Genomic DNA, 14,387 nt, shown 5'->3' on the forward strand with positions numbered 1-14,387 from the left:
AGTGTTAAAGAGCGGCTGCGCTTCTTACTTCCACTTTGCCTGCGAGCTGTAATTACTTTCCAGAAATGGCAGGCTAAATGACGCTTTTCCTCTTCGGTTGTTTAGAGCACATCAGCAGGGTGGGAAATGATCCCTGGTGCTCCGGGGAACACGAGAGGCTGGAGAGGCTTTTGCAGAGGTGGCTGACTTTAGGGGTCTGACTGGCATATGGCTCTTTTTCTGGTTAATAAGGCACAGATGTAGAGATACAGTAAAGTCTGTTAAAAGATTCAGACGGATGATACGAGCAACAAGACTGCCTGAGCTGAGTTATGAGTGCATGGGTGAAATATTGTGCGTAAGCGAAGTAAAATATTCCATAAATCTCTCGGTGTTAACTGCTGATGACAGAAGGCGTCTGAGATGATCTCGCTGTGCGAGTTTTTACAGTTTTCTTTAAGAAAACCGGCGGCTCACGTTACACATCCAGCGCCCTGCGCAGACCAGCAATTGTCGCCCCTTAAACTGTCAAAGCCATGGGAACCGCTGCTGCATGGCTGAAGCTAAAAGAGAGATAAAGATCTCATTTAAGTGCTCCCTGCAGACTGCAGAATGTTTTGTGAGTGTGTGTGTGTGTGTGTGTGTGTGTCACTGACCAGTTCTCATGCCGATTTGATTAACAGCTCAAACGGCTGCGGCGGGAGCTCTTGAGCTCAGTGTCATTACATAACAGGACGACAGAGGCGTCAGATTGATACCTCAAGGTGTGAGTGACAAGTCAGCCGTCCGTCTTTAGGACACACCTGTTTTGAATCAGATACCACACCCAGTGCAGAATGTGTGGGCTTCACCTGCGCAGAAAGAGATGGAGAACTATGTTTTTCCGCTCTTTGTACTGTCCCTTTGCACAAAATCTGCTGTTTAGCATTGGTTAATGTACAATTGTTACTTTTTTATTGTGATTTTTAGACATAACAAAGCTTTTACACCACAAGGGGTGCTCCAAAATACAAGCTACATGGCTAAACATATGGGTAAGATAAAGGTTATACACCCTCAGCCACCATGTGTAATACAGTGTTTGTTATATTTATGTAGCTTAAACCTTAATAAACAACAAAAGGTGTATTCATCTGGTGTCTAATATAAGCAGTAATATGACAAATCAGCTTGTGATACCCTCCATCATCTCTTTCCATTCTCAGGCTCTGAGAAAATCCTGTTTTAAGGTGGATTTTTTTTTTTAGTGCATGCAGAGGTATTAGACTAAAATAAACCCAATGCTTCATTTAGAAATACCTGTTTATTAGAAGTTATACAGTGACGCTAATACATCTGTCGCGAACACATTCCTGCTTAACGGAAAGTTCAGGAGAATCCAAGTAACAAATGCAAGCGGCGAGCTCTGTAGCTAAGTTGTTGGAGTTTTAAGTGCAAAAGCGTGGTGTTATTATTAGGCTGTGTCTTTCTCATGTGGTGGCTGTGAATGTGTGTGTGAGGCGCAGGCAGGCGGACGATAAATCACAATATCACTCCGCTGGCTGGTGTAATTATCGGCACTCCACCAGAGCAAACTGGGCCAAATGATAATTTATTTTCACTATAAATCTGAAAATGTGTAAATGCGGCTGTGGATTTGTGTGTCCTTTGTTGTCAACAAAGACCCAAGTTGAAACAAATGTCTTGAGTTTCAAAGTCAACAGTGAGAGAGAGAGAGAGAGAGGCAGAGTATGGTTCAGTGATCTGTGATTACACAGACATGGCTCAGGTCCTCTTTCTATGACATGTACACTCTGCAATCAGGACGGGCAGCCCTTTGCTCTCTGTGAGTTTTTTTTTTTGGGCAGATTAAATAGCAGCTGCTGTGCTTTTTCAGGCAGAGTTATTGATCACCTGTCAGTAAACATAATACAGAGCAGCCACATCTCGTGTTAATGGTGCTAGATGACTGTTAGCATATCTTGTCTCATTAGCTTGTTTTAAAATGAACGCGTGAAGTAATATAGAGCAATATGAAGCGATGCAAAGAGGTACAGCTAACACAGAATCGACTCCTTTTTCCCCACAGAAGAGGCTGCGTGACGGTAGACGCTCTCTTTCTTGTGACAGAAGTTGTATCAGTTACATGTTATGGTCAACTTCCAGTCAGCAACTAATGCCTGCGTTAGCTCTCCATGATGCTGCGACCAGCAGGTCACGACCTGCTCTCTGTAAACTAAAGCAGATGTTAGATGAAGGGAAGGGCCTGGTGTTACATAATGGAGGTGCTCTCCCATGAGAGAGAGAGAGAGAGAGCTACGATGATGCAGCGCCCAAGCTCGTTGATGTCCAGTCAAAGTCGTTACATCAAAGAAAGAAAAGTGGGATTGAGGAAATTCATAAAACCAGAGCTGCCAGAATATAAACCACCTGAGCTCGATAATTAACAATCCAAAGCAGACGAGGAGAAGGCGATTAGGGCCCAGCGGAAAAGGAGGAACGCTTCATGCTTGTGTGTCAGATCCAGAATCTCCAGTGAGAGACCTTCAGATAACAGCGGGGAGTTAAAACACACAAAGAAAGAGAAAGAGAGCAAAAGAGTCACAGACTAACAGACATGGAGGAGGCTCTGTGTTTATGACCTCAAGCTTCCACCTCGTCCACTTCCACACACACACACAGAGGAACGTGTGCACACGCCGTGGACCACACACTGCAGAGCAGATCTGTTTAAAAGCCAGGAGCTGTGTTTATCATTCCCTACATCCTGCTCACAGAAATATTTGTGAGCAAGCAGTGTGTGTGTGTGTGTGTGTGTGTGTGTGTGTGTGTGTGTGTGTGTGTGTTCTGTATGCATAGATACATTCATATATGTACACATACAGAATTTCGCCCGTATTTTGAATATAAAGTGGCTTGAATCAGTCTTTTCCTGCTGTCCCTCTGTCCCTCATCTGTCCCTCACTTCATCTCTCCGTTTCATCTTTCCCCTTTTCTTCACTCTGTCCTCCTCTTCCTCCCCCACCCACCCCACTCTACCCCACCCCACTCCAGTCCTACAGTTAAGACTTCAGCAGAGGAGGACACGAGAGCAGCTGGCAGACCAAGGCATCATGCCTCGTGAGTAACGCCTTCCAGCACTGAGCTGCCACACACACACTCACACACACACACACACTGAGGCAGGATTAAGAGCATAGCATACCAATTAGTAACAAGATATACAGGTGAAAGGTCAAGCCCCCCCTTGTGTCTAGTGATTGAGATAATTTCGGTTTTATCTGTCTTCATGCTTCCACCCAGACACAAACGTTTTTTAAAGCCCAATTTAACAGCAACACTCATTTATCACAATCAACCTGTTTCTGTTGCTACTTTTTAGTCATGAAAAAAAACAAACTAAAAATCTCTTTCGATGCTAGGCTAAGCTAAAGTATGTTAACCAGCTTGTTGCGAACATTGTCTTGTGTTAGCTAAAGGTGACCTACACTGTGTCAGATGATGTTAAGAACACTGTGGATGTTGCGGTGCATTGTGGGACATACATACACTACACTAGAAGCACCGTCTCCCAGAGCTTCACGTGAATCAGATCGTTGAGTCTGACATGTTACAGGTTGGAAATGAAACTGTAAAAACCGTTAAAAGCAGAGAAAGAAGTCAGCAGGTGGAGTCTGTAACTGATGTAAAATGGCGTCGTGACAAAGACAGGCAGGGTGGAAGAGAAGAACGCAGCTAAAAGAGCAGAGGGGGAAGCAGATCCAGAGACCCACAGGTGGATGCAGACAAAGAGAAGGCAAGTGGATATATATATATATGTGCTTGTCAGGCAGATAGTGGCTGCAGCCAGCAGAGCAGGCAGGCAGAGCAGAGCAGTGAGTGACCGCTGAGGAATGCTCTCAGAAGAAATGGTGACTGCTGGGGCCTGAGAGGCTACCTGTTTACAGCACAGAGCCTGCAGAGCGCCGCATCAAAGCCGACGCACGCCCAAACGCCGCATTGTGGAGCGGGACGGCGGCTTTTATACTGATGTCACATCAGTCACGGTGACAAGAACGTGTGGACCTGACCTGACTGAAATCCTGCAGTGTTCCTCGGGTCACTGCGACGCCATTTGTTTAGCTTTGACTGCCAGCAGGAGAAATAAATATCCAGATCAGACCGCCACCTACAAACTGAGATTTAATCCACTCCTGTAACGTTAAAGCAGCGCTGCTGTGTCATCTTGGCAAACGTGGGAGCAGTGAGCGATGCCAGCTTGTCGTTTTTTTTTTTGTTTTTTTGTTGGTTCCTCGCCTGCAGGAACAACAAGGGGACTTGGACTGCAGGCCAGGGATTTTGTTGAATGATATCTCTGGCACCGATTGCCATTTTACAGAGGCTCCAGCCTGCAGATAAACTGCTGGTAAGTGTGCGGGGGAACGGAATCCAGAGGCCCGGCGAGGCCCTATCAGTTTCTAGGAGTCTGTCACAGATAAGCAAGCAAGGAGAAACCCAATTGGCCAGCGTGGCTCCAAGCCCTCTTTTAAAAAAGAACTTTCAATTGGCTGTTTATCTCCTGATTGCAGGCGGTGGCGCAGATCTGAGAAAGGCTGTGAGGATTTGTATTTGTGCCGTTTGTTTCCTTCCACCCGCCCACTAGATGTCTTATCGCTCCACAAAACATCATCTGTCCTCCCAGAATTGTACAAAAATAAGGCATTTTTCAGAGCGACACAGCATCCTCCTCCTCCTCCTCCTCCTCCTCCTGCTGCTGCTCCTCCTGCTCCTGCTGCTGCTGTCGATGTGATCCTTCAGATGCTGGCTGTGTTTTTCCTGCTGGTTAGATGGACACGGCGCAGGGTCTGTGTATATATTACCCAGAGAACATCTGGTGTTTATTAGACTGTTGAAGAATCCACCCCGGCCTCTCAGGCCTGACTGGCGTGTGGCCTGCATAGGAGCACACTGTCTGCCTGTTGGCCACAGGTCTGCCTCCACACACACACACACACACAATCTAATATTTCCTCATAAAGATAATAGCGGCAGGTTTACTGTGGCCTTACAGCGTGCATTAAAATCTTCATTTGCAGCGCTTTAATCAGGGAGGAGATGGAAAACCCAAATAAAGGGACCCGCCTAATGCACCGCACGCCTTACCTCTTAGTGTCGTGTTTACATTTGACAGATGCAGTCAGCAGGTATATGTTTTGCACAGACCGCTGTGTGTTGTAGTACTAAGCCAGCTTCACACACCTGATGGTGTTACACTCGTGCCCACGGACGCTTTAGAGCGCCCGAGTTCTAAACGGATGACGACGCCGGCGCGACCACGACTGGCAGCCGATGGCTGCGCCGTCACTTCCTGTCTGTGGAAGACTACACGCCAGATCACTCCATATATGTTGTGTATCTTCTCTCTCCCAGCATGCATTGCAAACAGATCCGTCCTCGGGTCTTGTCATCTCTCTCCTCTTCATCAGATCCTTCCTCCCTCTCTGTGTTTTCCTCCATCCTTTTCTCCTCATACATGTCAGATTTGACTGATCTATTAAGCGGAATATTTGCTTTATTTTATGTTTAAAAAATGCTACACGTAGTCCTGATGAAACCGTGTTTTTCCTCATGAAGCATTACATTTCAGATCCATTTCTCATCGGACAGTAATACCGAGTTGTCCGGCACGAAGCTCAATATCGCTCACGTATTTTTGGCTCATGTCACCCCCCCCCCCCCCCCCCCCCCAAAGAAATATCCCACTAAAATTATATTTGACCAAATAAGTGCTGTTGCTCTTTCTCGCGCTCAGATAATCAAACTGATGTGCCGCGCTCTCCTCTCTGCTCTCTGCTGGGTAATCAGTCCTGTGAGTGCCGCGGATAGATTGTAGGCCAGACCAGGTTTGCTGCAGCCATGATTATTTATCCTGGATTTAACTGTGAGAGATTGTGGAAGGTCGAAAATCTTACCCGCTGCAGCCCTTTAATTACAGCCTCTCCATTTATTTTTATAGTACTCAAAAGTGTCTGGCCGCACTGGGACGGGAGCAGCCGAGCAGATATTAGAAGGAAGACATATTGATTATTGAAGGGTGAAGGAGGATGTGAGTGGAGGGAAAATGACAGAAATAAGACTTTGAAAATTGGTCAGTTGGAGCAGAAAATAACAGATTATGTGCAACATACCTCAGTAAACACTACATAATAAAGTGGAAAAATCCAAGTAAATGTTTTGAAGTAAAAGAATGTAAACCGAAGAAATAGATCTGTGACCATCAGGGTCTTAAGAGTTCATCCAGCAGGTACATTCCTACAGGGCACCGTTCATCTTTTTACTTCTCACTCGTCTTTCAAGTGAGGCAGTGGAGGCCCCGAGGGTTAACAGCCAGGTCATGGTCTCTCTCTCTCTCTCTTTAATAACGTCCTGCCAGGAATCAAAAGGCTTTCTATATAATCTATCCAAACTGACACACTGGAAGGGAGTCGTCCATCATGACAAAGGAGGAGGACTAACAGCAAAACATGGCGCTCACATTGTTGAGCATGCTCATTAGCATCCGCCCCCATAAAGCGCACACATGGCCAGCTCAACATAACATAATACATCAGTTCTGGATTTTTTTTTCTAGAGTTTGTGTTGAACTGAACCTCATGGTGACGTGTTTGCGCAGTGTTGTGTCCTCACGTTGTGGTCCTGCTCTGTGTTATTTAGACCCGGCCTCAGACGGCTCCTCTCTGGAGGCCCAGATGAGGCTAAAGCGAGCACGGCTCGCCAAGGACCTGAATCAGAAGCTGGCTCTCAGGCCGGGGCCCCTGGAGCTGGTCCAAAAGAATATCATTCCCCTAGACTCTGCCGTCAGAGCGACAGGTATCAGCGAAGAGACGCTGCCGTGTAGTGTGACCCGCCTTTAACACCGCCGCTCCCCTGACTGACTCTGTGTGTTGTTATGTGTATGCATACATTAACTAAGTCAATTATCACTTTAATTAAAGATGAATCCCTGGAAAGGATTTGAAGACCTTCACTTTTTGTCAGTCTGTATCATGTTTTATGTGATCTGAAGGTTGTTATTAATGCTGAAAACACTAGTTTTCCTCCCAGACTCTGATCTTAGAATCAGTGTTTACAAATGCGTATTGTAGACTCAGCCCATCTTGAGATTTCCGCCCCCCTCCGCTGTTTGATGTAAAGACATGCAGAGCATCTATGCTTGGACACAGCGATGATTTAACGCCGTGCGAAGCGTCGGGGTCCGAGCCGTCGCTCTGCGCCGCCCCTGACCTCGCTCTGTTTGCCTTCGAACCTCCCCAACATGTTCCTCACTCACTCTATATCACTCTTGGCAGAGCTCTTTAGACTCTGGTGTTTTAGCAGTTTTATGTTTGCCCCCTTGAGCTTCCAGTAAACATGTTGTGTAAAGGAGGCGGCGGGCTGCAGTCAGCTGGTTTACACTACCGGGGGGGGCTCCGTTTATTGAGATGAACAGCAGCTGTATTTGGTTCCACCCTTTATTTCCTCAGAAGTATGCAGTGTGTGTTTGAACTTGAGTGCATCCTTGTGTACAGTATGTGTGGGCGTACCTGTGTGTGTATGTTGCCTCAACATCCCTCCACCCTCCACCCTCCGCCACCATCCTTTTGTCTCTGCTTAACTGGCTCCTGTCAGCCACCTACAAAGCTCCATGACAGGACCAGGCTGTAGCATTAACCCCTCACCTTAAAGCTCTATATCTCCCCATGCAACACTCCCCATGATCGTTTCAACCTCTGTCTGGTAATTCTGGAAACTGCGTGACCTGCCATAACTTCGAAACCAGCCACTTAAGAAGCGGAAGTGTAGCGGGGTGCAGATTTCCTGTAATTCTGCCAACTCAATCTCCTGGTGACATCGAATTAAGAGTCAAAGAAACAGGAGGTAGAAAAATGCAGCAGCAGGACGAGCACATTCATACACAATCAACACAAAGCTGTGTGTGTTTGTGTGTGTGTGTTTGTGTGTGTGTGCATTGCAAGGTCATTGAGTTGAACAGAACGAGCCTGGTACTGTGATTGAAACCAGGGTCTGTTCCAGCCTGTCACATGTTTGGATACAAAAAGAGAATCTTATACCCCTGCACACACACACACACACACACACACCAGCCTTTTTACCACCTCCCTGTCCTGGCTCTGTCCCCTCCAGCCCTGTTAGATAGTTGCTCTTAGCTGCACCAATCAGGGCTGTGTTCCGTATCAGGCCGACCAATCGGAGCGCGCTCGGTGGTAAAGCGTGTCGTGTCCATCTCTCACCCGTGCAGCGTAACACCTCTGAGCTGAGTGCAGGACGAGGTGTCAGTGACAGCCGGGCAGCGTGTGAATACTTATGAACACATACATTGAGTCCAGCCAGCACATAAATAAATCCACACACACTCTCAAGCTCCATCTGAAATGAAGAGTTAATTCCTGTTTACTGCAGCTTTGGCAGACTCTACTGTTTTTCCTTACAGTGGTTTAATAAAGGCTGTAAGCGAGCTTTTGATTTAAAGACTGAGGACTCACACATCATCACATTTTCCATATTTATTTCAGTTTTACGTCTGATGTATTGTTTTTAGATGATAACACTGCTCTCACTTGACATGCCTCCTTTTTGGCTTAACAATCATCTGTGGAGGTGTGGGTGACACTAATCGCACTTACCTGCACAAAACGTTTGATTGATTGGTTATTAATCTGTCTTGTATCGCGTATGTCTTGTCCTATGTCTTGACTGTGCCTGCAGGAGGATTTACCTCCTCGGTTTGTTGTCACACTGCAGAGATTGCAGCACACACAGTTTTTGAGGATGCCTCTGTTTGTCCCTCTTTTATAGTAAACCATGGCAAGTTCCCTAAGCAAGAGGACTCCTATGCATTCGAGGAGGACAGCAGCAGTGAGAGCCTGTCTCCAGAGCAGCACCACAGCGATGAGTCGCAGGGCTCCGCCTGCCCTTCATCTGAGGCTGTCGGCAGCACGGCCTCCTCCTCCTCTTCACCTGCCCTCACCAGCCCACCACAGGTATAAAAAAAACTCACAGCCTCCTCGTCCTCCTCCTCCTCCGTCTCTGTCTCTCTGCCAATGTTTTGCTTCTCCTGCCCCCCTATGGTTGCAGAGCAAACTGCACTTGCCCTCCTCAGCACCCCGCTGACGGTTGGACTGACTTGAACCAGACAGGTGTCAGATTCCTGGATACTGAACCATCTCACAGCTGCCTTTATATCCTCATTGCTTACCTTTCACTCACAGTGACCTCATTCTAACGGTCAGCGTCAGTAACGGCCACTTGAATGAAAATCGGGCCGCAGTGCAGTTGTTTATATCTCTGCGACTTAAATGAGTCATCAGCTCTGTCTGCGTCACGTCAGTGTGAGAGGTCTGTTTACAGTAAATACATTCTGCAGCCAGAGAAGAAACAAACAGGCCCAGTAAAATATATAGGTAAACAAAATCTTTCACTTTTATTACACCAGGCGTCTGTCAGTGGGGTGGGTACTATAAAACAGCTCCGAGAATAAACTGGTTAGAATGAAGATTCTAAACAGAACAAATAAAGCAAACTGTATCTTTAGTGTTTAGAATAAGGGCCCCTCCTCCTCTGTGTTCTCTGTATGTGGTTCACCAGGATCCACATGAGTCCTGACGCCTGCAATCACGGCAGATTGATCTTTTACAATGCAAAAAGTTACACCGTCCTTATACTCAATTGATGTGATGGAGCATTGGGTCAAAGTGGGTTCATGTGGTATATAATCAAGGAATTGGGCTAAGCTAAGCTGGTTGTTAAAGAATAACATAAATATGCATAATTTCATGTGATGCTCAGAGTCAAAGAGGATCACCATGGTAACAGCTCTGTAGGGCTGGACAACACTTGTAATGTGCTGTTTTTATACCCTGACTGCAAACGTTTTTATTGCTCTTATCGCCAAGCGAGAGCCCATGTTGTCCACTCAGAGTCAATATCACCAGCTGCATCTGTTTTAGTGCTCGTTGACCTCGTTAATAAAGGTCAAAACTGCTAAAGATGTGATGCAGTGGAACACCCAGGCTGGATTTAATCCCGTTTTTTTAAAATTTTCGGACAGGGTGGTGCAACCAGAGACCCCCCTGACCAAAGCCAGGATGAAGGGCTCACTGGTGGGAACAACTGCCAGGCTACTCCTCCAATTCCAGTTCCTGCTATTGTCAAGGTCAGCCAGTCCCCGAACCTTCCTCCGCCTCTCTTGTACATGTTTTACACACCGTGAATGTCTCTCACACACCGTCTTGCCCTCCTTCTCTTCACAACAGTCCAAGACGTCAGACAAGAACCGACACAAGAAGCCCAAAGATGTGAAGCCCAAAGTGAAGAAGCTCAAGTACCACCAGTACATTCCTCCGGACCAGAAGGCAGAGAAGTCCCCTCCGCCCATGGACTCGGCTTACGCCCGACTCCTCCAGCAGCAGCAGCTCTTCCTGCAACTGCAGATCCTCAGCCAGCAGAAGCATGCTCACGCACACTCACAGACGCAGCAGCAGCAGCAGCACGCTCCGCAGGCGCAGGCCCAGCAGAGACAGCCGGCCTTCAGCTACCAGCCACACCCACCGGCCCACACCCAGAAGTACGTCAGAGACACTCTGATTGTAGCTCATTGATAAATATCCATCGGGGGTGTGCTTAACTCTTAAATCTTTCCCGTTGCAGAGCATCCAGTGAGCAGTTATCAGCTTGTGGTTCCAGTGGTCCATCCAGCACAGTCAACAGCAACTCGTCCTCTCCGGTCAAGAACTCGTATCCCAACCAAAGCAACATCTCACCAGTCAAACCTGGACCGCTGCCAGCTAATCTGGATGACCTAAAAGTAGGTGGAATTAAGCTCAGATTAACAGTTCTGTGGGTTTACAGATGTATCTAATCCAGCTTTGCTCTGTCAGGTTTCAGAGCTCAGGCAGCACCTGCGTATTCGAGGCATGCCCGTCTCAGGCACCAAGACCGCCCTCATCGAGCGACTCCGGCCCTTCAAGGACTCCAACGCCGGCTCCTCGCCTTCAGGATCGTCTGACATCACCACCGTGACCTTCCCTGTCACACCTACAGGGTCCATGTCTTCCTATCAGTCCCCATCCTCCTCCAGCGCTCTGTCGCAGGGAGGATACTACCCATACCCAAGCACATCCTCCACCCCGCCCATCTCGCCAGCCTCCTCTGAGCTCTCTCTCAGCGGCTCGCTCCCCGACAGCTTCAGCGACGTGCCCATGTCCTCGCCCACACAGTTCGCACTGCAACCGTCCCCAGCTCAGCTCGGGATGGAGGACGGCCTGGGGGGAGGAGCAGGAGCGGGTGGAGCGAGGGCAGGGGAGGGTGGAAGCATGGATGGTCTGGACGCTGAAAAAGATAAGATGCTGGTGGAGAAGCAGAAGGTGATCGAGGAGCTGACGTGGAAGCTGCACCAGGAGCAGAGACAGGTAGGGGAGCGAGCGTCAGAGTCATGTGATGAAACCTCACAGCTTCCATGTTTGACCTGGTCTTCTTTCTTCGGCAGGTTGAAGAGCTGAAGATGCAGCTCCACAAGAGGAAACGCTGCTATGGAGCCACACAGGACGCTGCGCCTCCTCCACCTCACCCCTCCATGCACCTCCAGCAGCAGAATCAAGCCATGATGGGCCAACATTTCTTTGGAGTGACAATCAAGCAGGAGCCCATGTCCTTGTCCTCCAGCTGCCCTCTGTCCTCTCCCAAACAGCTCAAGAGCCCTGCGGGCAGCTGCTTGGAGAACATCGGACACTCCATGGCCAACATGGGTGGACAGCAATGCATGGATGGAGGCCATTCCACCAGCAGCCCGTCCACTATGTCCGCCTTCCTCAGCCCGCAGTGCTCGCCACAAGACTCACCCATTGGGAAACCTTCCAGCAGCCCCCAGCCGTCCTCTCCTAACAATCCCTACCTGCTGTCCCCTCCGCTGGGGAGAGACGGCTGCAGCCACCCACACACCCAGGGCAACGGCAGAGCACGCAACCTGCAGGTAACAACAATTCAAAAACAATCACCAGCTATAGACTGTAGTGTCACCAGCATGGTGCTAAAGCTGCACGTGGTGTTTCCAGATGCAGCAGAAGAGCGGGGGTCCGCCGGTGAACTGTTCTTATCCCTCTGACCAAAGAAGCCTTCAGGGCGTCTACCCCGGCTCCGCCGACTGCGGCCTCAACCACAGCGGCTCCGCCAAGGCTGACGGCCAGAGTATGCAACCAAAGGTAACGCAGCATGTCGACATCATAACCAGCGCCATGTACTCCACCTGGGTCACCTCACGTTAACCGTTTCCCTCTTTTCTATTCATTTGTGATCTGTCGTTTGTGTTGAGGTCACTCCTGTCATATCTGTCTCCATCACACATTCCTTCAGTGACTTCACCTTTACAAAGGGGCGCGACGCCATCCCAGTTTTACACAGGAGGGCCTGATCTGTAGTTTTTTTTTTTTATCTTCACATTGGGTCTGCTAATGTCACTTCTCACTCATTTCTCATATAGATGTCAGTATTGCCGTCTCCTCGGCATGTTAAGTGCCAGGTCTCTCCCCCTGCCTTCAGTAGCTCAGATTCAGATGCATCTGACTTAAGACAGCCCCCATGCTATGAGGATGCAGTCAAGCAGGTAAAACTCCAATCCGTGCTAAATTTCAGTAGAGATGGCTGGCCGGACATTTGATTTATTTTACCTTTTTTTTTTTTTTTTTTTTTTTGGCGTTGCTCTAATTCCACTCCGTCCTCCTGTCGACTCTGATCACCTGTGACGCACCTCTGTTTATTTTTAATCCATCGCTTTGTTCACTGCACTAACTTTACACCCTTTACCATGTCTGAGGTGGACTGGTGTGTCCGTGGTACAAACACTCACACGGAGGCAGACGTAGCCTGTAATTCTTTAGCATTTAGCATTTAGCTCAATGCTAAATAAACATTTAAAGCACACATTTGAATATGGAACCGTTAGCATTAGCATTTACCGATAGGATTTGATGTCATATTCCAAATAGCAGTTCATGCTGGGGCCGTGCTCGGCCTTGTGTCTGCAAGAGAAGTTTGTACGACCACGACTCCATTCTGCTCGTCTCTGTAATCTGCTTGACAGCTCACACTGATCAATATCTGATCCTTTAAAGTAATGGGATTCAAATCTGAAAAAAAACATTCTATCACTGTTTCAGCAAATGACCCGGAGCCAGCAGATGGATGAACTGTTGGATGTGCTCATAGAGAGTGGAGGTAAGGAGAACATTCTGCATTAGCCCTCCAGAGTAAAGAGGATGATTGACAGCTGTAGAGTCCACTTCCTGCTGTGACCCTCCCTCCTCTCCTCTCTCTCTTTAAGAGATGCCAGCTAACGCCAGAGAAGAGAGGGAGAGGTCCTGTGTAACCAAAGTTGTGCCTCACATTACTGTGTCCCCAGGGTGCCACGGCCTCCTCATCCCGAGGTTCCACCGCCACTACGATCACCAGCTCGCTTACGACCACTCAGCCTATCACATCGTAGAGAGCAACCTGGAGACTCTGCTAGGCGGTCCCATCGGCCGCGGGGGAGAGGTGGCCCTTCTGAAGATGTCTGCTGAGGACGGGGGCCACGAAGACGAAGGGAACAGAGACGGCGAAGCGTACAGCAGCCCCCACAACAACAACAACCACCACCACCACCACCACCACCGCCATCCTCACCACCAGGACAAAGTTCTGACCGGCAGAGATCTGATGGACACCCCTCTGTCTCCCATCAGCACCAAGGCGTCCTCCGAGGTGCAGGGGATGGTCAGCATGACCTTCAGCGAGACGCCGTGGGAAACGATGGAGTGGCTGGACCTGACGCCGCCCAGTTCCGCCACCGCCTTCAGCGTGGCTCCGCCCAGCGGGCCCAGCATCTTTAACACAGAGTTCCTGGATGTAACAGACATTAACTTGAACTCTGCCATGGACCTCCACCTGGAGCAGTGGTGAACACCACCTGGTTAGCGACGTGCTAGCAACCAGCTTTTTTTTTTTTACCAGCTATGACACCAAAGAACTATTGAACTTATCCCTTTATGGAGACCATCAGCCGACACCCAGAGACTGACGGCTAAGAATTATCGTTGATGCTCTCGTGTTGTCCTCACACCCATAAAAAGACCAGGTGCTTTATGATCCCATCTTTGTCCTTTTAGGGACGACGACGATGCAGAAATCCCACGTAAGTAAGACATTGGACACATGGAGGACTTGTACAGGCTATAACGGAAGGATGTGATCGCAGCGCTTCATGCCAACACAGTGTTACACCAGCTAGACTTGAAGACACTATTTGACAACCTTTGTATACTCTCTGTGTCTATGTTTGTATTACTGGAAAAAAAAAAAACAAGGAACTACAAGGTGAATTGGATTGCTTTGCCGGCGGCCATGTTGTAAATACCACA

The 14,387-nt window shown here is 48.4% G+C and overlaps 1 protein-coding gene across 8 annotated transcripts in view; it reads left to right on the forward strand.

Annotated features, from left to right (window-relative positions):
• Positions 1 to 14,387, forward strand: part of myocd (myocardin) — an 87,974-nt gene extending 73,587 nt beyond the window's left edge. For 3 of the 8 annotated variants that reach the window (XM_028408184.1, XM_028408185.1, XM_028408189.1), the window contains 11 exons: positions 3,013 to 3,078; positions 8,794 to 8,978; positions 10,046 to 10,150; positions 10,251 to 10,561; positions 10,645 to 10,801; positions 10,875 to 11,405; positions 11,483 to 11,965; positions 12,048 to 12,194; positions 12,473 to 12,595; positions 13,149 to 13,206; positions 13,313 to 14,387. In XM_028408184.1, coding sequence (XP_028263985.1) covers positions 3,013 to 3,078; positions 8,794 to 8,978; positions 10,046 to 10,150; positions 10,251 to 10,561; positions 10,645 to 10,801; positions 10,875 to 11,405; positions 11,483 to 11,965; positions 12,048 to 12,194; positions 12,473 to 12,595; positions 13,149 to 13,206; positions 13,313 to 13,929 — 2,783 coding nt within the window. In that variant the 3' untranslated portion in view covers positions 13,930 to 14,387. The remainder of the gene's footprint in view (positions 1 to 3,012; positions 3,079 to 8,793; positions 8,979 to 10,045; positions 10,151 to 10,250; positions 10,562 to 10,644; positions 10,802 to 10,874; positions 11,406 to 11,482; positions 11,966 to 12,047; positions 12,195 to 12,472; positions 12,596 to 13,148; positions 13,207 to 13,312) is intronic. The other 5 variants (XM_028408187.1, XM_028408191.1, XM_028408188.1 and 2 more) reach the window with 4 other exon arrangements.

The sequence above is a fragment of the Parambassis ranga genome, chromosome 6, assembly GCF_900634625.1.
Source record: "Parambassis ranga chromosome 6, fParRan2.1, whole genome shotgun sequence".
In the NCBI taxonomy this organism is placed as follows: Eukaryota; Metazoa; Chordata; class Actinopteri; family Ambassidae; genus Parambassis; species Parambassis ranga.